The sequence below is a fragment of the Rhamphochromis longiceps genome, linkage group LG2, assembly GCF_057381845.1.
Source record: "Rhamphochromis longiceps isolate RC_006_pf linkage group LG2, R_longiceps_female_GT1.1, whole genome shotgun sequence".
In the NCBI taxonomy this organism is placed as follows: Eukaryota; Metazoa; Chordata; class Actinopteri; order Cichliformes; family Cichlidae; genus Rhamphochromis; species Rhamphochromis longiceps.
The window spans coordinates 39,664,607-39,685,006 of NC_140558.1; the positions used below are offsets into that span (position 1 = coordinate 39,664,607).

Genomic DNA, 20,400 nt, shown 5'->3' on the forward strand with positions numbered 1-20,400 from the left:
TGTGGTACATTCCTGCTAGGCCATCTTTCGGTGTAACGGTAACGGTGCAGCTTCCTTTGCTAAACAGAGCAGCAGAGGTTTCGTCCTCCGGCTAACAGCAGCTACTATGGCGTCAACCGAGATAGCAAGGCAAGCGGTAAGTAGCCTGTTTCACACTGGAATTCATGTATTTATCTTATATATTTTTGTTATGGATCAAGCGTTTCGCAGAAGAGTGTATAATTTCAAGCAGATTTACCCAGCCACCATCCGTTTTTCGTGGCTATTCCATCCAAATCCAGTGTACCGTGGCTTAATTAGATCAATTATAATTAGAGCTAATAGAAATCTGATTATGCGTCCCTAAACACGGTATAAAAACAAAATTTTACCAGATATCAAATTAAGGCCCAGCACTCAACAGTCGAAGCTCTCCGGTAGAATATTTTCATTTTGGTATGCTAACGCCTGCAGATTTCCTGTACTGGTAAAAACCTAAATTACCCTGTAAACGGAATTAACAGATTAAGACATTTAAAATTTAAAGTAACCGACTTATCTATTATCTCACATAAAAACGAGAGGCTGTTACAGAGCCATAGGTAGGCCATTCATTCTGAACGCCCCCATTTCGGCACGGCTACGATGCTCATTTCCGTTATGTTGTTTTATGCAAGACCCGTCAACTTTGTTTTCCGGGCGTTGTCTTAATGAATATTACGGACAAATAGATCGTAGGTCCTTGTAGACATTTGGCCGTGCAATGCACAAATCGTGGTCTAAGTTTGCCTTTTTTGGGAGGGGGCTTGGAAAGAAGCCGCGTAACCCAGAGGGAGGGCTGAGAATAGCAAGGTTTTACAGTTTGATATCCATATCTAGTGAATGGAAACCCGCTCACTGTGTGTAACTTGGCTGTGAGTGTCATGAAAAGCGGGAATGGTCTCAGGAATGTTGCACTTGCAGCTGAAGAGTATAGGGCTGGTTGTCCAGTTTTCCAAACACTCCCTCAGCTGTTTAAACCCAATTTCAGCCATCCAAATAATCCACAACTGTTTAGTGCCCTCAGCTTGCTCAGTTATTTTAAATTGAGTCTAAAACAGAGTGTTTTTCCTCCCAGAAATCTTCACCACATTGGACTGCAACAGTGTGTTATGTTAAGCCACATAATAGCTGGTTGTCTGAGGTTGAGATGGTTGAGATATTTTTTCTTTTGCCATATAATCTACATTTTTTGTTTTCCTGCAAAACGTAGGCTGCAGAAAGGAGGTTCACACTGATGGAGATGCTTACCAGCAGCCACACACCCACACACATATGTAACAACAGTGTTTTTACACTTGTTGTGTTTAGTGGTCCAGATACAGGTTGTCTATAAACAGTGTGATAGAGTGAATGGAAGTGAAATAGGCTCAGAAGAGGAAGTTTTTAAAAAAAAACAAAAAACTCAGTGCCAGTAATGCTAATGCTTTTATCCGTTTTTCTTTTCTTTTTTTAATTTTTAAACAGTAAGCTTTTTTTTTCCAAATTTTTCTAAACGCTCTGTCTTGACACAAACAGCAGTACCTTTCCATATATGTACATTGTGGTTTCTAACTGTCTCGTCTGTGGAAGAAAGTCACAGCTCAGGAAGCAGGAAGTGAGTTAGCACTGCACCTGAACTCATTGTCAAAGACTAACGTGATCAAAAAATGGTCGAAGGCATGGTACGGTTTTATTTACACAGGACAGCTGTCGTTACGATGCATATTTCAGCACGTTAGAAGGAATCCTGCACGTGCTTACAGACGTGGAAGGCGTTTAGTGATCGAAAGGCACTGACTTGTTGCTTTATGTCTTTTGTTTTTAGGGTGAAGGAGCTCGTGCTGTCCCTCTATCGGGCCATGTCGGCTTTGACAGCATGCCTGACCAGCTGGTCAACAAGTCTGTCAACCACGGATTTTGCTTCAACATCCTCTGTGTTGGTGAGTGTGTCATGTGAGATTTCCTCTCTATGTCTTCAGGCACAATGTCTTTGCTTCAGTTCAAGTGTTTCCACAAGACAAAAAGCTGCTCAGTGTTTGACTCTCAGTTTCCTTTTTGCTTGCTTTGGTTACTGTAATGAGTAAGATGCTCTCAGTTCAGGAAAGTCAAGTGTCTGCTGGTGGTTATTTAATTTGAATATGCATGGCTGTTTAAAAAAAAAAATGCAACACTGAATGCAGGATACAAGCCTTCTCCAGGATGTAGAGGACAGTCAGAAATGATGCCCTACAAGTTTAATTTTAGACTGGAGAACCAAGTCACATCAACCTTATTAAGTGCTGGAAGTATTCAATTATGTGCACTCAGTTGCCAATTTATTAGCATCCCACTAAAACTAATCTAATACAGCCATTCAGCAGCCCTAGCTGAATGGAGAAAATAATGTTCAATTTATTTAGATGGCATTTTGTTGCAATTGTGGAGGTTATAGTATTTTTGTAAAGGCCTGTCATGTCTGGCAGTACTTGCACTCAGAAACAGGATCTGAATGTGCCATTATGTCAAACGTATTTGCATTTTCAGAACTCTGTATAGGCTCCTCTTGTTTGTCTTTTCCTTTTTATTTATATATTTATTTAATCCTTTCTATTATTGTTCAGGTTAGGCATGTGTAATATGTCAGTGCCAGAGTTGACAGGCAGGAAGAAAAACAGTAAGTAATAAAATGGGAGAAAGGTGGAGGTTATAGTTTATGATACTGTATTTATAGAAATCAGAAGTATTCATATTATGTTTTTGTTTGAAAATACAAACATCTTTTCATTAGGGTTTCCGTTCTGGAACATGTTAAATGTCCAGAAAGCAATAAAATATGTGCAGAGCAGCACAGGAAGTAACATGAAAGATGAGTCTTAGCAGACTACAACATTCAAAAATACTCATCAGTCATCAGCTCGGCAGTGAGTTAGCAAAAACAAAAAAGGTAAACTGCAGTGGATGTAATAGCAGTAAAACAATGAGATCTTCTTTTGTGGGGGAACTTGCTTTATGACTAACTTCAGCATTCTTGCTTGAATATTTAACTAAACATCTCTGATGGCAGAGCTATAACATTTAAAACCATAGAAAGCTGTGGGAACTCTGATAGTTCCCCTTAACCTTGAATACAATGTGTTTTTGTGATATGCTGCAAATTAGATTACGTTACATTACTACCCTCTGTTTATATATTTTAAACTAGACCTGTTATGCATTTGTCTCATATTTTCTACAGGTGCATGTTCATATTAAACCAGGCAAAGGTTTCAGATCATGAGATCACTGTATATACAAGTAATCCATGTCCATAAACTCTCGGCTCTTTACAATGTCACTTAAAGGGGATATCTGTAATGTGGTTATCTCGGGCACACAGCCCATCTGCTGTTCAAACCTGCTGTTTTTTTTCTTGCAAGGGGCAAACAATCAGAAGGGGGGTGGCTTAAAGGGAACATGGGAGGAGTTAAAAAGATTTAATACAGACAAAGAATAAACTGAGGGATTACTTTAAACTGTTAACATGCAAAGATACTCTAGTAAAGTGCAAGAATGAACATATGGGCCTGGAAATGAGCAGAATATGTCCACTTAAGACTTTTTGATGATGAAATGATTGGTGGGCACGAGCGACAGGCTTTTGAGTTTCCTCCGAGCTAAACACATCCTCTAGATTCTATTTATACTCGGGAGTGGAGTGAAATGTGTGTTTTTTCTCATAATGTTACTTTTTAATGCTTTTTGACTGCCAGTTTTTCCAAATAATCTATAAAAACATTAGTACAATCCAATCAAAATATGGATGCAAAGACAATGCTGCAGAAAAACCAGTTTTGTTCCAAACTGTAAGCACTGCTGTATGACTCAAGCAAAAATGTGACGATGTGTGCCTCAAAGATGACTGGTATGTCTGCAGAATGTTTCTGTTGTGTTATTTTTGACCTTTACTTCACACATTGACCCATCCTGTCCTTTCTATGTGTTCTTCACTTTCTTCAAACAAGATGCAAAATTTTAACTGTTGTGAACTGAGCTTTGCTCAGAAAGATGTGTCTGTGTGCTTGTGCTATCAGAGAAAAATAGGGATGTTGTAAGATGTCCCACAAAAATGGGCTAACATGGTTGGACTGTAGGTCAGGCTATAATGAATAAAAATAGATTTTCTTACAGATGGAGCTCAGTATCTGAGTCATCTAACAGTAAATGGATGTCAGTACATTACATAGCAGCTACTGCTGCTGTTTTTGTGGCTTTAAGCATTTGAGAGTAATACACTCTGTTTTAAGCATATTCAATACGCTGTTTTTAATGTACTCTAACATTATCAGGCACCATTTTTTTTTCTTTTTGCTTGAGTTACACAACTGTAGTGTCAGAGAGAGTGGCTTGAGCTGAAATATATCAAAAGCTGATCAAAGAAAAGGGCCTGTCATTAAATTCCTTTTGGTTTGGGAGTTTTTTCCAGTTAGTGAAATAATAGCAACTGCCCTGTAAGTAAAGATGAAGAGGTCCTTTTTATGTGATTTGAATGATGTAATTGTAAGATGAAGATAGTAACTTGATGTATTTTCTGTTTGTTGTGCAGGTGAGACGGGTTTGGGTAAGTCCACTCTGATGGACACGCTGTTCAACACCAAGTTTGAAGGTGAGCCCACCCAGCACAACCAGCCGGGAGTCACACTCAAGTCCAACACCTATGAACTTCAGGAGAGCAACGTGCGCCTCAAACTCACTGTTGTCAACACCGTGGGCTTTGGAGACCAGATCAATAAAGAAGACAGGTAAGTCAGCCACTCTTAGCTGCTTCATCTTTGAGAGAGGGCGACGTCAAACTCCAGAACTTTCTTTTATTTGGATCTTTCAGTGGGAGCAATATACATCCCAGACAAACCTGACATCTTGGGAGTACTTAAAGCCTCTCCGCAGCTTATGTGTCATTCGTTGCTTAACTTTCTTTCATCAGATGTCTAAAGTGAAGTAGTTTCCTCATCAGTTTTGGGAAACAGAAATTAAGATGTAGCTGCTTTCCTGTCTGGCATGAGAAGCAAATCACAGCCTTAGGATATGACACTTAAGCTGCTGTGTACACCCACGATTTTGTTACCAAACCTTAAGTGTGATGCAGAGGGTAAGTTGAGGAAGAGGAGGAGACTGTGTGAACTTTGTAAGCTCTGTACAATGGGAATCCTGCAATTGTTGGAAATCCCAGGGGAAGTAACATGGGGTTAAACTATCTTATACACTGCTGCAGGCAGAATATCCTATACTTTCTACATAAGCTGTGGGGGTTTTTTCACAGTGTTTATGGGTCTGTTTTCTGGAAAGAGTGGATGCCTTTTGAAGCTTCCTGTAGTCCTCAATAAACCGGCCAACATCTTTCTCTTTTGTTCATTTTCTCTCGCATGTGTCATTGCAGATAAGATTGAATTAGTTATTGGATAAATCAAATACTCTAAAACTACAAACATCAAGAATCTGACCTGGCATGAGTATAAAGTATGACTTGAAATGCTCATTTGTTTGAAATCTCCCTGCTTTAGACTAAACCTCCTCAGATAAGACGGTCTGTCCTAACACACAGCAAAATTGATCATTGCTTCTGTAAAGTTAGTTAAAAATTAATCATGTTTACCAGGTAGTTGCTCTCACATGTTCTGACTGCAGGCGTCTTCACACATGCACTGCAGCCCTAAAGTTTTGTTGAAATTACCATGAGGAGAAACATGTGACAACTCAAATCTCCCAATCTGATCGGACTCTTTTTGTAGTGGACTTTTACTCTGCTAGGTTCCTTGCAGATTGTTGGATAATGATTATAATAAAAGTATAAGAGATGTTCCTACATGATTTTCCCAGAGGAGACAAAGTCTTTAGAACTCACAGTTGTCTTCTGTGTTGCTATACTCTCAGTATACTTTCGGGCCTTCCACAGATAACAGTGACTCTAGTGCTGCAATGATTCGCTGATATCCTGAATATTAATACCTTACTATTTAGATAAGAAATGTAGCTTATATTTGAAAAAAATGCTTAATATTTGCTGGTTTCAGATGCTGTGGTGTGTTGAAAAAATCTTCTCTGTCCCTCATCTTTTAACAGCTACAAGTCCATTGTGGAGTTTATTGATGCCCAGTTTGAAGCATATCTACAGGAAGAGCTGAAAATCAAGCGCACGCTACACAGCTACCACGACACCCGCATCCATGCGTGCCTGTACTTCATCGCTCCAACGGGACACTCGCTCAAATCGCTGGATCTGGTGACCATGAAAAAACTTGATAGCAAGGTCAGCTTCACTTCACTGAGTGTCATCTTTAGTTGTTTTTGTGTCAAAGAGTCCACTAGAAGATGTTTAGGATTGTTTCTATTATGTAACAGTTGTGCTGCAGCTGAATGATCTTACAGAATATCTGTTTATTGAGTAGCGTGTCGTAGATATGCTGTAGGTATGTGCTCTGACACTGCATGACTGTGTCATTGAATCTGCCTTCTTCAGGCCATAAACCCTTTCCATCTGCTTGAATGTAAATTGGCTCAGGCTTGTTGCTGCGTCGGTGTAGGTCAGCTGTGAAATGCAGTCTGCTCAGTGACTGAAGCCTGGTTTTTGTGAGGTCCTTTCCCATCAGCTTATTTGCATGGCCCTCATGGCTTTTGCACAAAGAACCAGCCTAGCGTTTGCCAGAGCAGCTGTGCCCTCCAGCAAGCATTCACAGCAGCGTGATCTAGAGCAGAGCCTCCTCTGTTTACACGTTCACCTAGGAGCACATTCAAACAGCGCTCTGCTGAAGTGTCCTCGAGCTAGACTTTGAATCCTCACCAGACGAAGGGATGCACTAAGATATTTTTGTTCACATGACCCGGAGCATCCCTTGCTTTTAGTGAAAGGGGCCCACATTCAAATAATAATAAATAAAATCAGGGGTTGTGTGGGCTGACACAGCACTGTAAAATAGTTGTGTAGGAGTGAAATGTTATTTTCCACCTGTCAGCTGTAATTTATATACGACGGTGATTGTGCCTGTTTTTCCCCACCTCCCTAGAATTATCACTGTTTGGGTAACATATATGTCCACGGTTGGAGAAACTTTCTGTGATCTGAGACATAACACGAAAGCTTTCACTTTCTGTGCTGCTTTTACTATTTTTATCTCTGTACTTAAGATTATGTTTCTGTCCTCTCTGAGGGGGAAGTATGAATCGAGATGATATTTTATAATTTATATATTAAAACCTATAGCCAGTGCATTTAATGTCAAAAAGATGCTTTCTTTGAACCTGGCTTTATCACATGAGTGGACAGCAAATTTGTTTTGACTTAAATCGAGTGTAAAAATCATGACCTTTTCACTAATTGATCTCCTGATTTGTGAGCAATGGAGATTCACATGTGATGAAAGAAGTTATTTTCATCGTTTCTGTATTCCTCTGTGGTATGTTCGTCTTAAATGAAACAGGCAGCATGTGATTAGTGCATTTTGTGCAGAAGAATCAAATGAAGCATCAAATTCACCCTTTTTATATAAAGGAAACCTGAGTTAAGTTGGCAACCACAGTGATTCTGTTTATCTCTTGATTGGAGTTTTAGCTTTTGTCTGTATTGACTTTGCTTATACTCTCTGAATGTTAAAGCAAACAGTACCCCTATCATTTTTCACATTTTCTTTTAAATTACTACTGCAGTCTTTGGGAATATATGAGTGGAAGCCATGTATAAGAAAAAGTGTTATGCACTCTGTTCTTAAACTGTAATATTACTTAATTCTAGCTACAGCTTAAGAGTTTTTTTAATAAATCAACTACTTTCTAAATTTGGACTACAGAAGGGGAAAGGCTGTGAAACTAGCTGTGAAACTATATTTAGCTGAATGTCTGAAATATTTCACTTCACCTTATTGCGCTATTGTGATAACTACATGAATGCTCGCCTCATTTCTTAACTGCAGGTCAATATTATCCCAATCATCGCCAAGTCAGATGCTATCTCGAAGAGTGAGCTGGCCAAGTTCAAAATCAAAATCACCAGTGAGCTGGTCAGCAACGGAGTGCAGATCTACCAGTTCCCCACCGATGACGAATCCGTGGCCGAGATCAACTCCACCATGAACGTAAGGCTCATTTCTACTGTTGTGCGTTACACATTCAGCTAACCTAAGCAAAAGATCCACAGTTCAGTCATGGAGGGGGACACGAATGCCTTCAGGGTTGTGTCGGGAAGGGCATCTGGGATTAAAGAGTCTGCCAAATCAAACGTGTGGAGCTACCTGCTGTGGCGACCCTGTGTGACTAAGGGAGCAGACGGATGTAGCTACGCTGCTTAATTCTAATTTATTTTACCAGCGTAACAACTTGTGATGTGGAGTCGGGGCAGATTTTGTACGTGTCTCCTTAGTCTGTCAGGAAGCCGCTGTCGCAGCACGGCAGAGTGTTCAGTTCGCTCTGCAGGAAACCTGCAGTGTGGGAAAGGGCCTGTGTACACTGACAGATAATTCAAGGCTCACTTAGATGTTTATTAGTCCTGATCTGTGCAAATTCCTTAACTATCCTTAACTGATTCTATTAAACTGCAGCCTCTCCTCTCATGTTTGCACAGCCTGACCTCAACTCTGTTCTGAGACATCATAAATCTTTATTGTAGTACTTGCTGTCTGGAAAAACAAGTTCTTAATGATCAGCTTGTGTAAGTTGAAATAATGGAATCGACGTACGCCGGCAGCACAAATACTTCTGGATTTCTTGGTAACAAAAAGGTGTTTGATTTATTTATTTACTTTGTGTGTGGAGAGAAGCTGTGGAGAATTTGCAGAGTGTGTGTTTGGCAGCACACCAACCGTGCTTTTCTTTATGCTTCACAGAGCCATTTGCCCTTTGCCGTGGTGGGGAGCACAGAGGAAGTCAAGATTGGGAACAAGATGGTGAAGGCCCGGCAGTACCCCTGGGGAACGGTGCAGGGTAAGCCCGGGTTACATCCTGCACAGGAAATGAGAGCATGCTCCTTCTCATCACAGCTGCTCTAGCCACTCCCTCCCCTTATATTTCTGCTCAACTCAAATAGCTGCTACAGACTAGCTGATAACCCGTTATATAACCTGCAGTTCCATCACTGCCATCACACTGTAAATCATTGCAGCACCAGCTTTTAGCCCATAAAGGAATTTTATGTCGCTTTTATTGACCTCCTTGATCAATGGTGTGGTTAATGTATGTGAAGTAGACAGAACTGTCAATACTTTAACTCCAGTTGCACTGATTTGCTCCTATGCCGTTTGTTACAGACACATGCTTGCTGTTATTATCAAATGTGTATGCATGCATGTGGGCAGATGTTTATATGATTCGGTCTTATTCAACACACGCAGCTTAAATGCTTGCAGTATGACTGCTCTTCTCGTTTCTTGTTATGTCTACTTTATAATGCTATCAAACATAAAAAACACCCTGAAGTCTTTATTTTAAAAACAACAACAATTTTCTGCTAAATTTGCTTTAATTTTGGTGTAATCCCTTTAGAAATTCTATCCTTTTATACAAGCAGCCATATGAGATGCATTTCCCACGATGTGTGTCTAATATTTATGTGGATTACATCAAAAAACCCCAAAGCTTAAAGTCAGTGTTTTTCCCATATCATTAATACTTCATTTAAAATTCAGTGTGCTGGATTGCTGCCAAAACAATGAAACCCACACCGCCGTTTTAATGCGAATGGCCTGCAGTGTATAATATTTATGACTGAAGAAGGCTTTTTATCAAACACTGGGTCTGTTTACCCCAGACTGTCTTCATGCATACTCACATGGTGTCACATGTCCTGTGGAGGCATGCAGCTCGGCTCAGTCCAGCACCAAAAATCAATACAGAAAACACAGGACATGAACACTGCCTTTTTATACTGCTGCAGTTTGTTTGATTTACTTTATACTGTAGCTTTAGCATGCGTTCTAGTTTGTTCTGTGAGACATGCACTAAGTCCCTGTGTTCTGTTTCTCACAGTGGAAAATGAGACTCACTGTGACTTTGTCAAACTGCGGGAAATGCTGATCAGAGTTAACATGGAGGACCTGCGAGAGCAGACTCACACGCGTCACTATGAACTCTATCGGAGATGTAAATTGGAGGAAATGGGGTTCAAGGACACGGATCCTGACAGCAAGCCCTTCAGGTAGCAGACTCCTTTATTGCAGCTGATTTTTGCATTCATCATCTTATTTCTACCCCCAACCTCCCATTTACGTTTTACACTTTGGGGGCCTGTAACTGTGAAAGTTTTCATAGTATGGAGGTTAAAATCTTGAATGGTTTTATAAAATATGCTAAATTTATCTTATAAGAGATTTGCTTTACTGTTTCTATTGCTCATATTTCTTCCCTCTGTCATTTTCCTCTGCCAGTCTGCAGGAAACATATGAAGCTAAGAGGAACGAGTTCATGGGAGAACTGCAAAAGAAGGAAGAAGAAATGAGGCAAATGTTTGTCCAAAGAGTTAAAGAGAAGGAGGCTGAGCTCAAAGAAGCAGAGAAAGAGGTAAGTATCAGCAGCATAACCAGTGTTTATGTGAGCCAGATATATTTCTGCTTTGTTTTTAAAACACAAAACAACTGTGTCTGTTTCTTGTCACGTAGCTGCACGAGAAATTCGACCGTCTGAAGAAACTCCACCAGGACGAGAAAAAGAAGCTGGAAGAAAAGAAGAAGACTCTGGACGATGAGGTCAACACATTCAAACAGAAAAAGACTGCTGCAGAGCTCTTGCAGAATCAAGCTCAGCAGGCAGGGGGCTCCACCACACTCAAGAGGGACAAAGAGAGGAAAAAGTGAGTATTGTTATCCCGCTCTGTGGCTTTACCCTCACAGGTGTACCATTGGCTGTGTGACTACAGGAAATGGAGTATGAAATGAATTTGGGAGGGTGTTGACAAGCCAGTGATAAAATAACTGACTTCAAGGTTTTATATCAGTATGTATTGGAACTGTCATATCAATATCTCAGTGGTTTATCTGCCACCACTGGTTAATAACCCACCGTGGATTTGTATAATTTGATGCTAATCCATATTAGATTTGTATAGCTGACAGGCTCAGGCAAACCCTTATAAGCAGACTTTGACACTGCTCTTTAATTCACAGAGGCAGATGAATGTTCCAGTTTTCCCTCCATATAATAATAGAGATTGTAGTTAGTACTAAATTCCACGCTAAGTGAGCTGACTATAACTCATCGCCAGTGTGGAGAAATAAGAGGAGAAGAGAGGGGAGGGAGACTGGTGAAAATTACAATCTGTCCTCATCTAAATAGTTGAAAAGTAGCCAACTGTCAGCAGAGTTAGATGAATGAATTTCAGTCAGAAATCATTGCTCTGCAATTAAGCGCTGCTGCTGGTTCACCACAGAATCAAACGCTCTCAATACATGTGTGTAAACAACTTTACACACATGTGCCAATACTTTATACACTTTTCCAAATGCTTTGGTAATAGATCTGACATGCTTTTGCTTATACCACAAGTTTAGTGAGGCTGAGGCTGGTATTGCGTGTGCAGCCTGATGTGTTATTGACATTGTTGGTCCCTTCATGGTGCTAATCAACTCCTGGTTGTGTTAAAGCTGATGTGCCCGTTGGAAAAGGAAGAAGACACTTGCACTGAGAGGTTTCTTGTTGCTTTATTTCCTTCTTGCTAATTGATTTTCTTCACAGCCATTCTAATTTTCTTTTTTAGGCTCTGTCTCAAGGTCACAAATTAAATCTGACTAGCGGGGTCTAATAATCAAGTTCTTTTCAGTCTCCGGGAGACAGTTATTTATGATGAATGTTGTGTTTTGAATGTGTCCTGTGAGTGCATGTGTCACCTATGTTGCATCCGTAATGTTTTCCAGTTAACTCCTCCCACACTTGCTGCATGCTGCGTGAGGCACCTTTTCGGGTAAGACCCCCTTCTTGAGTTACACCGCCAACAGATGTGAAAAAATATATATAAATATTAAAATTCTGAAGCTTCTGCAATTCGGGAATCATTATTAACTCCACCAGAACGGCCCTTTGTCACTGATTCATAGATTTTTATGACACTGGTTCTCTGGTTTGGTGGTCTCAGGATCACCTCTCAGCTTTTGATCATTTTCAGCTCGCACCGGGGCACTTTGCAGCTGAGTGTGAGCATCTAGCATCTCCAAATCTGAGGCCATGGTTCTCAGCTGGACATGGGTGGAGTGCCCACTCTGGGCAAAAGGGAGGAGTTGCTGTCCCAAGTGGGAGAGTTTTTGAGTATCTTGGGGTGTTGTTCACGAGTGAGGGGAGAATGGAACAGAAGACTGTCAAATTGGTGCGTGTCTGCAGCGATGCAGACACTTTACTTGGCTGTTGTAGTGAAGACAGTTGATCTACTTTCCCACCTTCATAGGACCACAAGCTGTGTGTAGCAGCCAAGAGTGTCTGGATGTCTGGGAAGATGCAGCACAGAGTAGAGCTGCAACTCCTCTGTGTGGAAAGGAGCCAGTTGAAGTGGTTTGTGCTTCTGATCACAAGGCATTCTGGACGCCGCATAGGAGATGTGTCTGAGTACTAATGGGAGGTAACCCAGAACATGCTGGAGAGATTATGTCTGTTGGATGGTTTGGGAACGCCCCTGCATCCCTACTGTAGCTAGAATTGTTGGCTGGGGAGAGGAATGTCTAGGCATCTTTCCTGAGAGTGCTGCCATCGTGACCCAGGCCCAGATTAACAGAACATTGATGGAGCTCGCAACATTTTATTTGACTTTGAAAAGGCAACATTTTCATTATCTGACATTTTGTACTTCAGACGATTGACTGATAAGTAGTACAAGTTAACCAGAAATGAAACTGAAGCATTAGTGGCTGTCAAACTGTGCAGCCAAATACTTCTCTGAATCTGAATATGTAAACACAATCTGAAGATTTATAAAGCTGTTAAATCTCCTCTAATTTGCATGGATTTAATTTGCCCATTTAAGTTATTTAAGCACGTCACTGTTTGAGAAATGGCTAATCCAAATGTAGCATTTTATTGCCACAGATTTGCAGTACTTCATGGAAACATCTGTGCCGATCCTATCCTTGAGTATGCAGTGTTTACCGTCCTTCTGCCAGCTTCTAAATCAGCCACTTTATTAGATCCCCACCCATCCATTTGATGTACTGTTCCATCTGCCTCCCAAAAAGCACAACAGTCTCTTTTTCTCGTGGCCCTTCCCTGACTTTGCACAAAGACTCATTCAAGGCTGAACTGAAGAGTAACTGAAACTAACGGGTCACACCAGAGCAGCTAGCAGCCTCAGGGCCCTTCTCTGTTTACAGAGATGACATGTTTTGTTGATCAGCCAGAGCCATATGACGACCCCCACTCCCACCACCACCCCACCCCACTTTTGTGGATTCAAAAGCCAAATCCACAGAGGGACATGTTGTTAAGACTCAACCACTGGGGAGGGTAGAAGTGAATAAAGACATCTGTCTTGCAATCTGTAAACTCCACAAGCATTTCAGAGCTCTTAAAAAAGCTGGAAACAAGATGGTGTTTGACGAGCAAGGCTCGAGGAAGACAATAAGACCCGCTGTTTGAAACTCAAGGGAGGGAGGAAAACCTGAAAAGAAAGAAAAAGATTTATTTAACTGTCTGATTCAAACAAATAGACAGCTGTACTCACATCCTCACCTCTGCACTCAGTCCTTTTGAGTTGCCTTAAGAAGCATGTTTTCCCCGTCAGCGCCCCCTGATAACTAATGTTGATGTGATGTCACCTGTGTGAAACTGTCTTGTGATGATGTTTTAACTCCAAGAAAGCAATAACAGCCCTTCTCTCTTATTTCCAGCTAAGGATTCCTGTAGAAAAAGTGCTCCCTTGTGGCCATCCTGCTGTGAATGAGTTTCCAACCCCATCATCCTTTACAGTACCCCTTCCTCACCCTCACATTACCCCATAATCCAACCCTCCACATGCCCCTCCCTGCTCTGTGGAAGACGCTGGGCATTGCTATCAGTTTGACTTACTCTTTTGTTTTTTTCATGCTGAATGATGCTTGTCAGTTGTGTGGGTTGTACAAGCAATTATTCGGCTTCTCTTTTTATGCAAATTTACAAAATGCATTCCATGTTTGTTTTTTGTTTTTTTAATATTTAGTGACTTTTTGCATGATGTGAGCTTTTAAAAAGATATTAACATACATGACTACTGTAGTGATGGGCAGAAATGTACTGAGGCTAAATGGAAACATGCATTAAAACAATGGGACTGAAGCATGAAGGATGAGAAATCTGTTTTGGATTTCAGACTTTACAAGAATAGACTGTTATTAATATGAAGGCAGATTGACTGTGAGATTGAAGAAAAGCAGTAGACTTAGTAATGTTGTTTTTTTTAAACCGCCTCCATGAAACTGTGGTGTCTGAAATTGCTGCATTTCAAGAAAATGTCTTGCTGAAGAAAAGCACACTTCAAGTAGTTAATCATTGGGTTTCTGATAGGCTAATCACTTCTTGCTTATTTGGTGACACCTGTGGTTAAAGTGGTAACAGGAAGTAGAGTTTTGTGCTACAACAAGCACCTTCTTTTTTAGAAGTGCGACAGAAAAGCAGCCCATGTCCGTTCTGTGTCCGTTATTGTGCAGCCAAAAAACCTTGTCTTGATGTAGATATTTAAAATCTGTCAATTTGTCTCATGTTATGTTGTTCAAATTGTTAGCAGGGAGTAAAGTTGCTTCTCTTGTAGATAAAATTTTGATTAGTCTCCTTTGATTAATCTCCTTCACAATAAAAGCCACCGTGTGCTTTCATCATACACTGTATATAAAAGATAGGTGTATCTTCAGGATTTAAAATGTAAAGTCAAAGCGAAAGTGGATTACGTCTGCATTCTTTTCAATGGCCATTAGGGGGCAGTTCCTCTGCTGATAAAAAGAAGTATAATTGCATAAATGTTTAATACCTCAATAAAAACATTCTCTACGAGTTTACGGTATAAATCACAATATAGGTTAAGTGAGATCTACTTTAGGGCAACAAATTATTACTGTATGAGCGTTGCAGTTTCTTGCGATTGCTAGTTTCCAAATTCCAATCCCAGTTCTTGTGGGCGGGGCTTTACAAACCACTGATGTCACAGCAGCTATGGCTCTCTTTTATATACAGTCTATAATTTTAGTAAGTGAAGTTTTGTTTGTTTGTTTGTTTTTATGTGAAGCTTCAGCAATACAAGAGTCAACAACTCAGCTGTAACTAGATAAAATTCATACTGTATTACAGTTTCTTGCTTGTAAAAGCAGTTTGAATGATAAGAAAGGTGCTTCCCGGCACTGTAAATTAATTGCAGAATGTAACCACATTACATTGTTTTTCTTTAAGAATTATAAAGACATTTTAAACAATAAAAAATAAAATGGAGATTTACTTTCTTAATGTCCCCTTGCTGATGTTGTTTCTCTTCAGCCTCATGCATGAACAGATGTGAGCCTCCTCTCTTTGCCACTTCTCCCATACCTCATTCATCATCATGTGTTTTGTGCATTGTTGTATTAGCTTTCACATTTGCACTTTTAATATTTTATACCTGAATGTGATGGTTTTTTACATACTATATATTAATGTTGTAAGTGCAATTGTAACTTTCTTTTTTCTTATTGTTCTCAATATGAAGGCACATTTTAAAAGTCAATCATCTTAAAGGGACCAGTGTTATTTGTATCAGTGTTACGCATATATTAAAGAAAATTTTAATAAAATAAAGGCCAATTTTTCACCATATATTATACCTGTGAACATAATCATTGTCTATGACAAACATTACTTTATTTTTAGGAAATTAAATCAAGGTTTATTTAATAAATGGATGAAATAGTTATATTTCATTTATCAGGGGCTTACAGTGAACAAATGTTGGTGCCAGTAGGTTGTACTTGTGCAAGTTCATTGGCCAGCTGCTGTCCTAGCTTTGCTTAACATTTTTTATTGAAAGAAGATCTTTAGGTGTGTTTATTTCATGGCCCTCAGATCAAATAGGCGCCTGCTGACTTAGTTTATACTTTATTGTTCCACCACTTCAAGGTTCAGGGTTACTTTTATCACCTCTTGAAAGAGGGAATTGTCTTGGGTTGAAAGTACTCCTGCCTTAACTCACATAATTCCACATGATACCAGGGTCAAAGTACTTCAACAGAAGATCCTTTCCTTCCTCGCAATCCTCAGCTCATTGGTCTGTGTGGTTTCACTTTCCTTTGCAGTAATCCCTGGCTCTGCACTGAGTAGGTCCTCAGCCCTCAAGCTTTGCTAAGGGACCAGCCTTTGTGGGTACTGAGTACCTCAAATGTGACCAGAGGCTCTGTGGACCCCCCCTCCCCATCCCTGCAGGGTTTTCTTATACATTACCTGCTCTGCTATAATACGTGTTAACGTGTATGTGCTTCAATGCTGCTTTAAACTCACTTTGAGCAATCTAATCCACGATATGTTCCCTCTGCTTATGCTTACATGTTTACTTTTTGTGTTGTTGTGACTAATACCTTTTCCACTTCAGTTGTGATGGAGAAGACATGCACCTGTTCATTTATTTAAATTTCTGTGCACCTGAATGACCACAGACAAGTCGTGGGATCGTAACACGGGCTGTACCTTTTATTTCACTGTTTTAAAAAAATCATGGTGTGGACACAATATAATCGGGTGTTTTATGTCTATAGTGTATTGTTTGAATAACTATGATCACTAAGATTTAATTCAAAACCTAAAGTTTTTCTCTCCTTGATATGAATCGCACTTCTGAATCTTTTATTTGTAAGCGTGTCTGCTTTGGCTTCCTCCCTCTAACTGCCTGCTCTTTTCTCTTTGTCTCTTTAGCTTCTTTTAATCTGTCTTGACCACCTGAAGAGGGGATTGCAGCTTCAGCAAGAACTAAGCACCCTTTACCTCTTCCTGTTTTTCTCGCTGTATGAACCTTTTACTCTCCCCATTGCATCTCCTTTGGTTGAATACGGCCTTAATGTGGACTCACATGGTATTTCTGACCACCTAAGGATGGTTAAAAGCTGGGCAGGTCAGGAACCGGGCACAATTTAAATCTGCTTTCATGTCTTAATGTATAGAGAGACTCTTTGTAGTTCATAGAAGTCGTCGGGTGGGACTCGCACACTTTTAGGACTCACAGAGGAAGTCATTATTTGACCTTTAGTTGAAATAAAATTGCTGTGACCTGCACTATGCACTCATCTGTTCAAGAGAATTCTCAACCCAGAGGCATTAGGATAAAATGAAAGTGAATCATCGAGACTTACTTTTAAACAAAAGAACAGAAGCACTTAATAAACTATGTGTAATGTGTTAAAGTGATACAGTATAATGAGGATGTCCTCTTCCCTTGTTTTCTGCACATCTAAATTAAGAGTCATAATCATGCAAGAGCCAAAGCAATGTTTATGGTGCCCATGTTTACATGTCACTGCTGAATACCATGGAGGTCACATGTCATGGCCTTTTACTACACATTGTGCTTTAATATTCACTTGCCTACTCTATATTTTGCATGCATCTCTCTCTCTCTCTTTTTCATTACTGCAGTGATCTTTGACCTGCTTGTTTTTAACCCTTAAATAACAAAGTTTTGCTATCTGTTTTCCTTCATTGCTGTTTTCTTCAAATCGGTGCATATAATTCATGTACATTTGCTCTGTCCTATGATTTCAGCTCCCACTTTGCCAAATGTTAGTATAAGACGGAGTTGAATTGAAACCCCAGATAGGAGTATTAAAAAAATACTCGAGCATTTATATAATTTATAAGGATATATTTTGTGTATCGAAGTGGAGACTTGTTGTTTATTACCTATGATCTTTGGACGTGACTCTGAGTGTAACATTTTGGTGTCAGGAATTGCCATACATTTTTTCTAGTATCAGTCATCACCTCTTGTAGTCAGAACCTCTCCCACACCTCAAATGATTCTGGATCTTACTTTAGTTTGATTCCATTGATGTACATTTTGAATAAAAAAGGTGATCCAAACATTTGACGCTTCTGTCTGTCATTTTCAACAGTGGCTCTAAAACTGATGCGATTAGCGCTGGCTGTCGCCTCGCAGCAAGACGGTGCTAGGTTCAAATCCAGCGCAGGGTCTTTCGTTGTAGAATGTAAATGTTCTCTCAGAGTTTTTTACATGGACTTAGGTTCATTGGTGATTCTAAATTGACTCGTCTCTAAGTGTTAGCTCTGTGACAGATTGATCACCTGACCAGGGTCTACCTCGCCTCTCGTCCCGTGACAGCTGGAGTAGGCTCCAGCCCTCTCTGTGACTCCTATTTGGATAACTGGAAGGAAATGGATAGATGGTTCTCAATCTGTGAGGCACAGACAAGTAGAGGAAAAAAAAAAAAAGAAATTAAAATGAATGAAGGTTTTTTTTTAAGGGAAAGTAAAATTGCACAATTTATTTAAACATATTTACTTATAAATGAATGAAACTAAACTACATCTTAGATGCCTTTTTAAGACAAATAACTGATACAAACTGGGTTTTGTGACATTAATGGTTTTTGTCTTTGTTATTTTCACTTTCTTTGATGACCACAGTCAAATCCTAAAGTTGTGTCTCTTCATAGGGTTCATCTGCTTCGAAGTCTTTCTCTGGATTTATTATATATATTTACGAGAGATATGTGGACAGAAATGTTCGATTTTAATTAAAGAAAACTTACATAGATGCAAAAACTAAGCCTAACTATTAGAGACAAATCTTTTTGCAAAGAATTGTTTCATTTATAAATTCTAAAACTGCTGTTAAACATATCTACTGTAACATTCCCAGGGCTATTATCAGGCCCTACATACACAATGATAGCAAATTATAATGTCACATTGTAAAATACTGGATGGAAGAATATAATTCAGAGGAAAATATTGCACTTTTCCCTGGTTTGCCTCACTTTATGACTTGTATTTATCAGCTACAGTTACCAATAGCTTTGCATATATAAGATGTTGTTATCACTGGTTGATTAGACCTCTATATTTAGTTGGGTGGAGCTTTGGTGGAAATGACATAAGCTAAATAAATTTAATGTCCCAAGACTTAACGTAATGGTAATACCCACTCTTACAGATGGAGAAGTTGTTCTGTCCCACTTTGTCCTGAAGGAGGCAGTGTAAGCAAAGATGTGCACATATAAAGAAAGAAAGAACCAGTATGTTTATTACTGATTATACTATGGATTAAATTATTTAATCTTTTTAAAATAGTTGACCACCTGCAGCATTGAATTGCTGCTCATTCCAGCTCACTACCTGCAAAACTGTGTTTTCTAAGGTCCTCCAAATCTGGAGATGACATGACAAAACCAACATGGAATGAGCCAACTACATTACAGTCTTAAGTTTTCAAGTTCATATTGGTCTTGCAGTTCTCGGAGAGGTGTGCCATCAACCCCAAATTCATTCTGCAACATAACAACAAATGAAAAATGCAACCGGAGTCAGAAAGAACTGTTTTCAGTATCAAGCAAAACAGGACTGGTTCATACAGTCTGACACAGAGCCACAGAGATCATGTCTGCATAATGGAGTCCATCCAGGATAATGTGAAGAGACAGAGGAGACAAGACAGACTAACTCCAGAGAAATGGCAAGTATAACTTCCTGTCAAGTACCTAAAGTTTGACTGCCTGCTATTGGTTGGACTTTATAAATTATTCATTTTGCACAATACTATAAATGTATTTTTTGCAATACTTATGTTTATCTATATGTCTAACATGGTGAATTTGGTTTTGCTTGTATCAACTGAACTATCTGAATGAAGAAGAGAGCATATTTATTCCCTCCCTGAATATTAAAAAATGTTTTAACTAGAAGACGTACAAAACTACAATTTCTATATAATACTCCTACTTACATAAATATGAAAAACACTAAAATTCTCATATTATTATTATCATATTGACTTATAATTACACACTTAGTCTTAACTATCAGTGGACAAAACAACATTAAAACCACACAGATAAAGCGAACAACGATAAATTAAGTCGGTGACACTCCTCGATGGCAGCTGTCTCCCTCGGGAGCAGCAAACACCCTGCAACACAGGAATAAAACCTGTGTAGCAGCTCCAAGAACAGGAGAAAGAGTCCAAAGTTTTGGCCAAGCTTAAAACTATGCACATCCTTATTTTATTCAGCGTCTTTGGTATAGTCAAGAATCCAGCAGAATCCTACTATTTTCCCTTACAATCCTTTGTTTTTAGCACTGATTCATTGATCACACACATGAAATTTATGACATAAACATTAGACCCAAACACTGATAGAAAGTCCACTGATATTTATTTCTTCCATGGTGCACACAGGTAAGTCAGTCCATCACACCTCACTGCTTTGTTGATCCTGGGATTGGTTGATGGCTGAAGCTCAAACAGGAAGAGTACATTGAGCA

At 39.5% G+C, this 20,400-nt stretch overlaps 1 protein-coding gene across 6 annotated transcripts; it reads left to right on the forward strand.

Moving 5' to 3' along the window:
• Positions 1-19: 19 nt before the first annotated feature.
• Positions 20-17,979, forward strand: septin6 (septin 6). Of its 6 annotated transcripts, none has more exons than XM_085428670.1 (11): positions 20-136; positions 1,826-1,940; positions 4,562-4,757; positions 6,076-6,262; positions 7,920-8,081; positions 8,829-8,925; positions 9,967-10,135; positions 10,365-10,497; positions 10,596-10,786; positions 11,847-11,893; positions 16,819-17,979. In XM_085428670.1, exons 1-10 carry the CDS (start codon positions 107-109, stop codon positions 11,848-11,850), a joined length of 1,284 nt encoding a protein of 427 aa, XP_085284796.1. In that variant the 5' UTR covers positions 20-106; the 3' UTR covers positions 11,851-11,893; positions 16,819-17,979. The 6 variants fall into 6 exon arrangements, with proteins under 6 accessions (XP_085284796.1, XP_085284817.1, XP_085284788.1 ...); XM_085428691.1 differs by lacking the exons at positions 11,847-11,893; positions 16,819-17,979 and adding exons at positions 11,577-11,620; positions 13,803-15,380; XM_085428662.1 differs by lacking the exon at positions 16,819-17,979 and adding an exon at positions 13,803-15,380.
• The last annotated feature ends 2,421 nt before the right edge of the window (positions 17,980-20,400 follow it).

Coding starts and splice junctions, on each gene's coding strand:
- septin6 (XM_085428646.1), top strand. CDS start 107: ATGGCGTCAACCGAGATAGCAAGGCAAGCG. Junction 4,758..6,075: donor CAGATCAATAAAGAAGACAG/GTAAGTCAGCCA, acceptor ATCTTTTAACAG/CTACAAGTCCATTGTGGAGT. Junction 8,926..9,966: donor CCCCTGGGGAACGGTGCAGG/GTAAGCCCGGGT, acceptor TGTTTCTCACAG/TGGAAAATGAGACTCACTGT.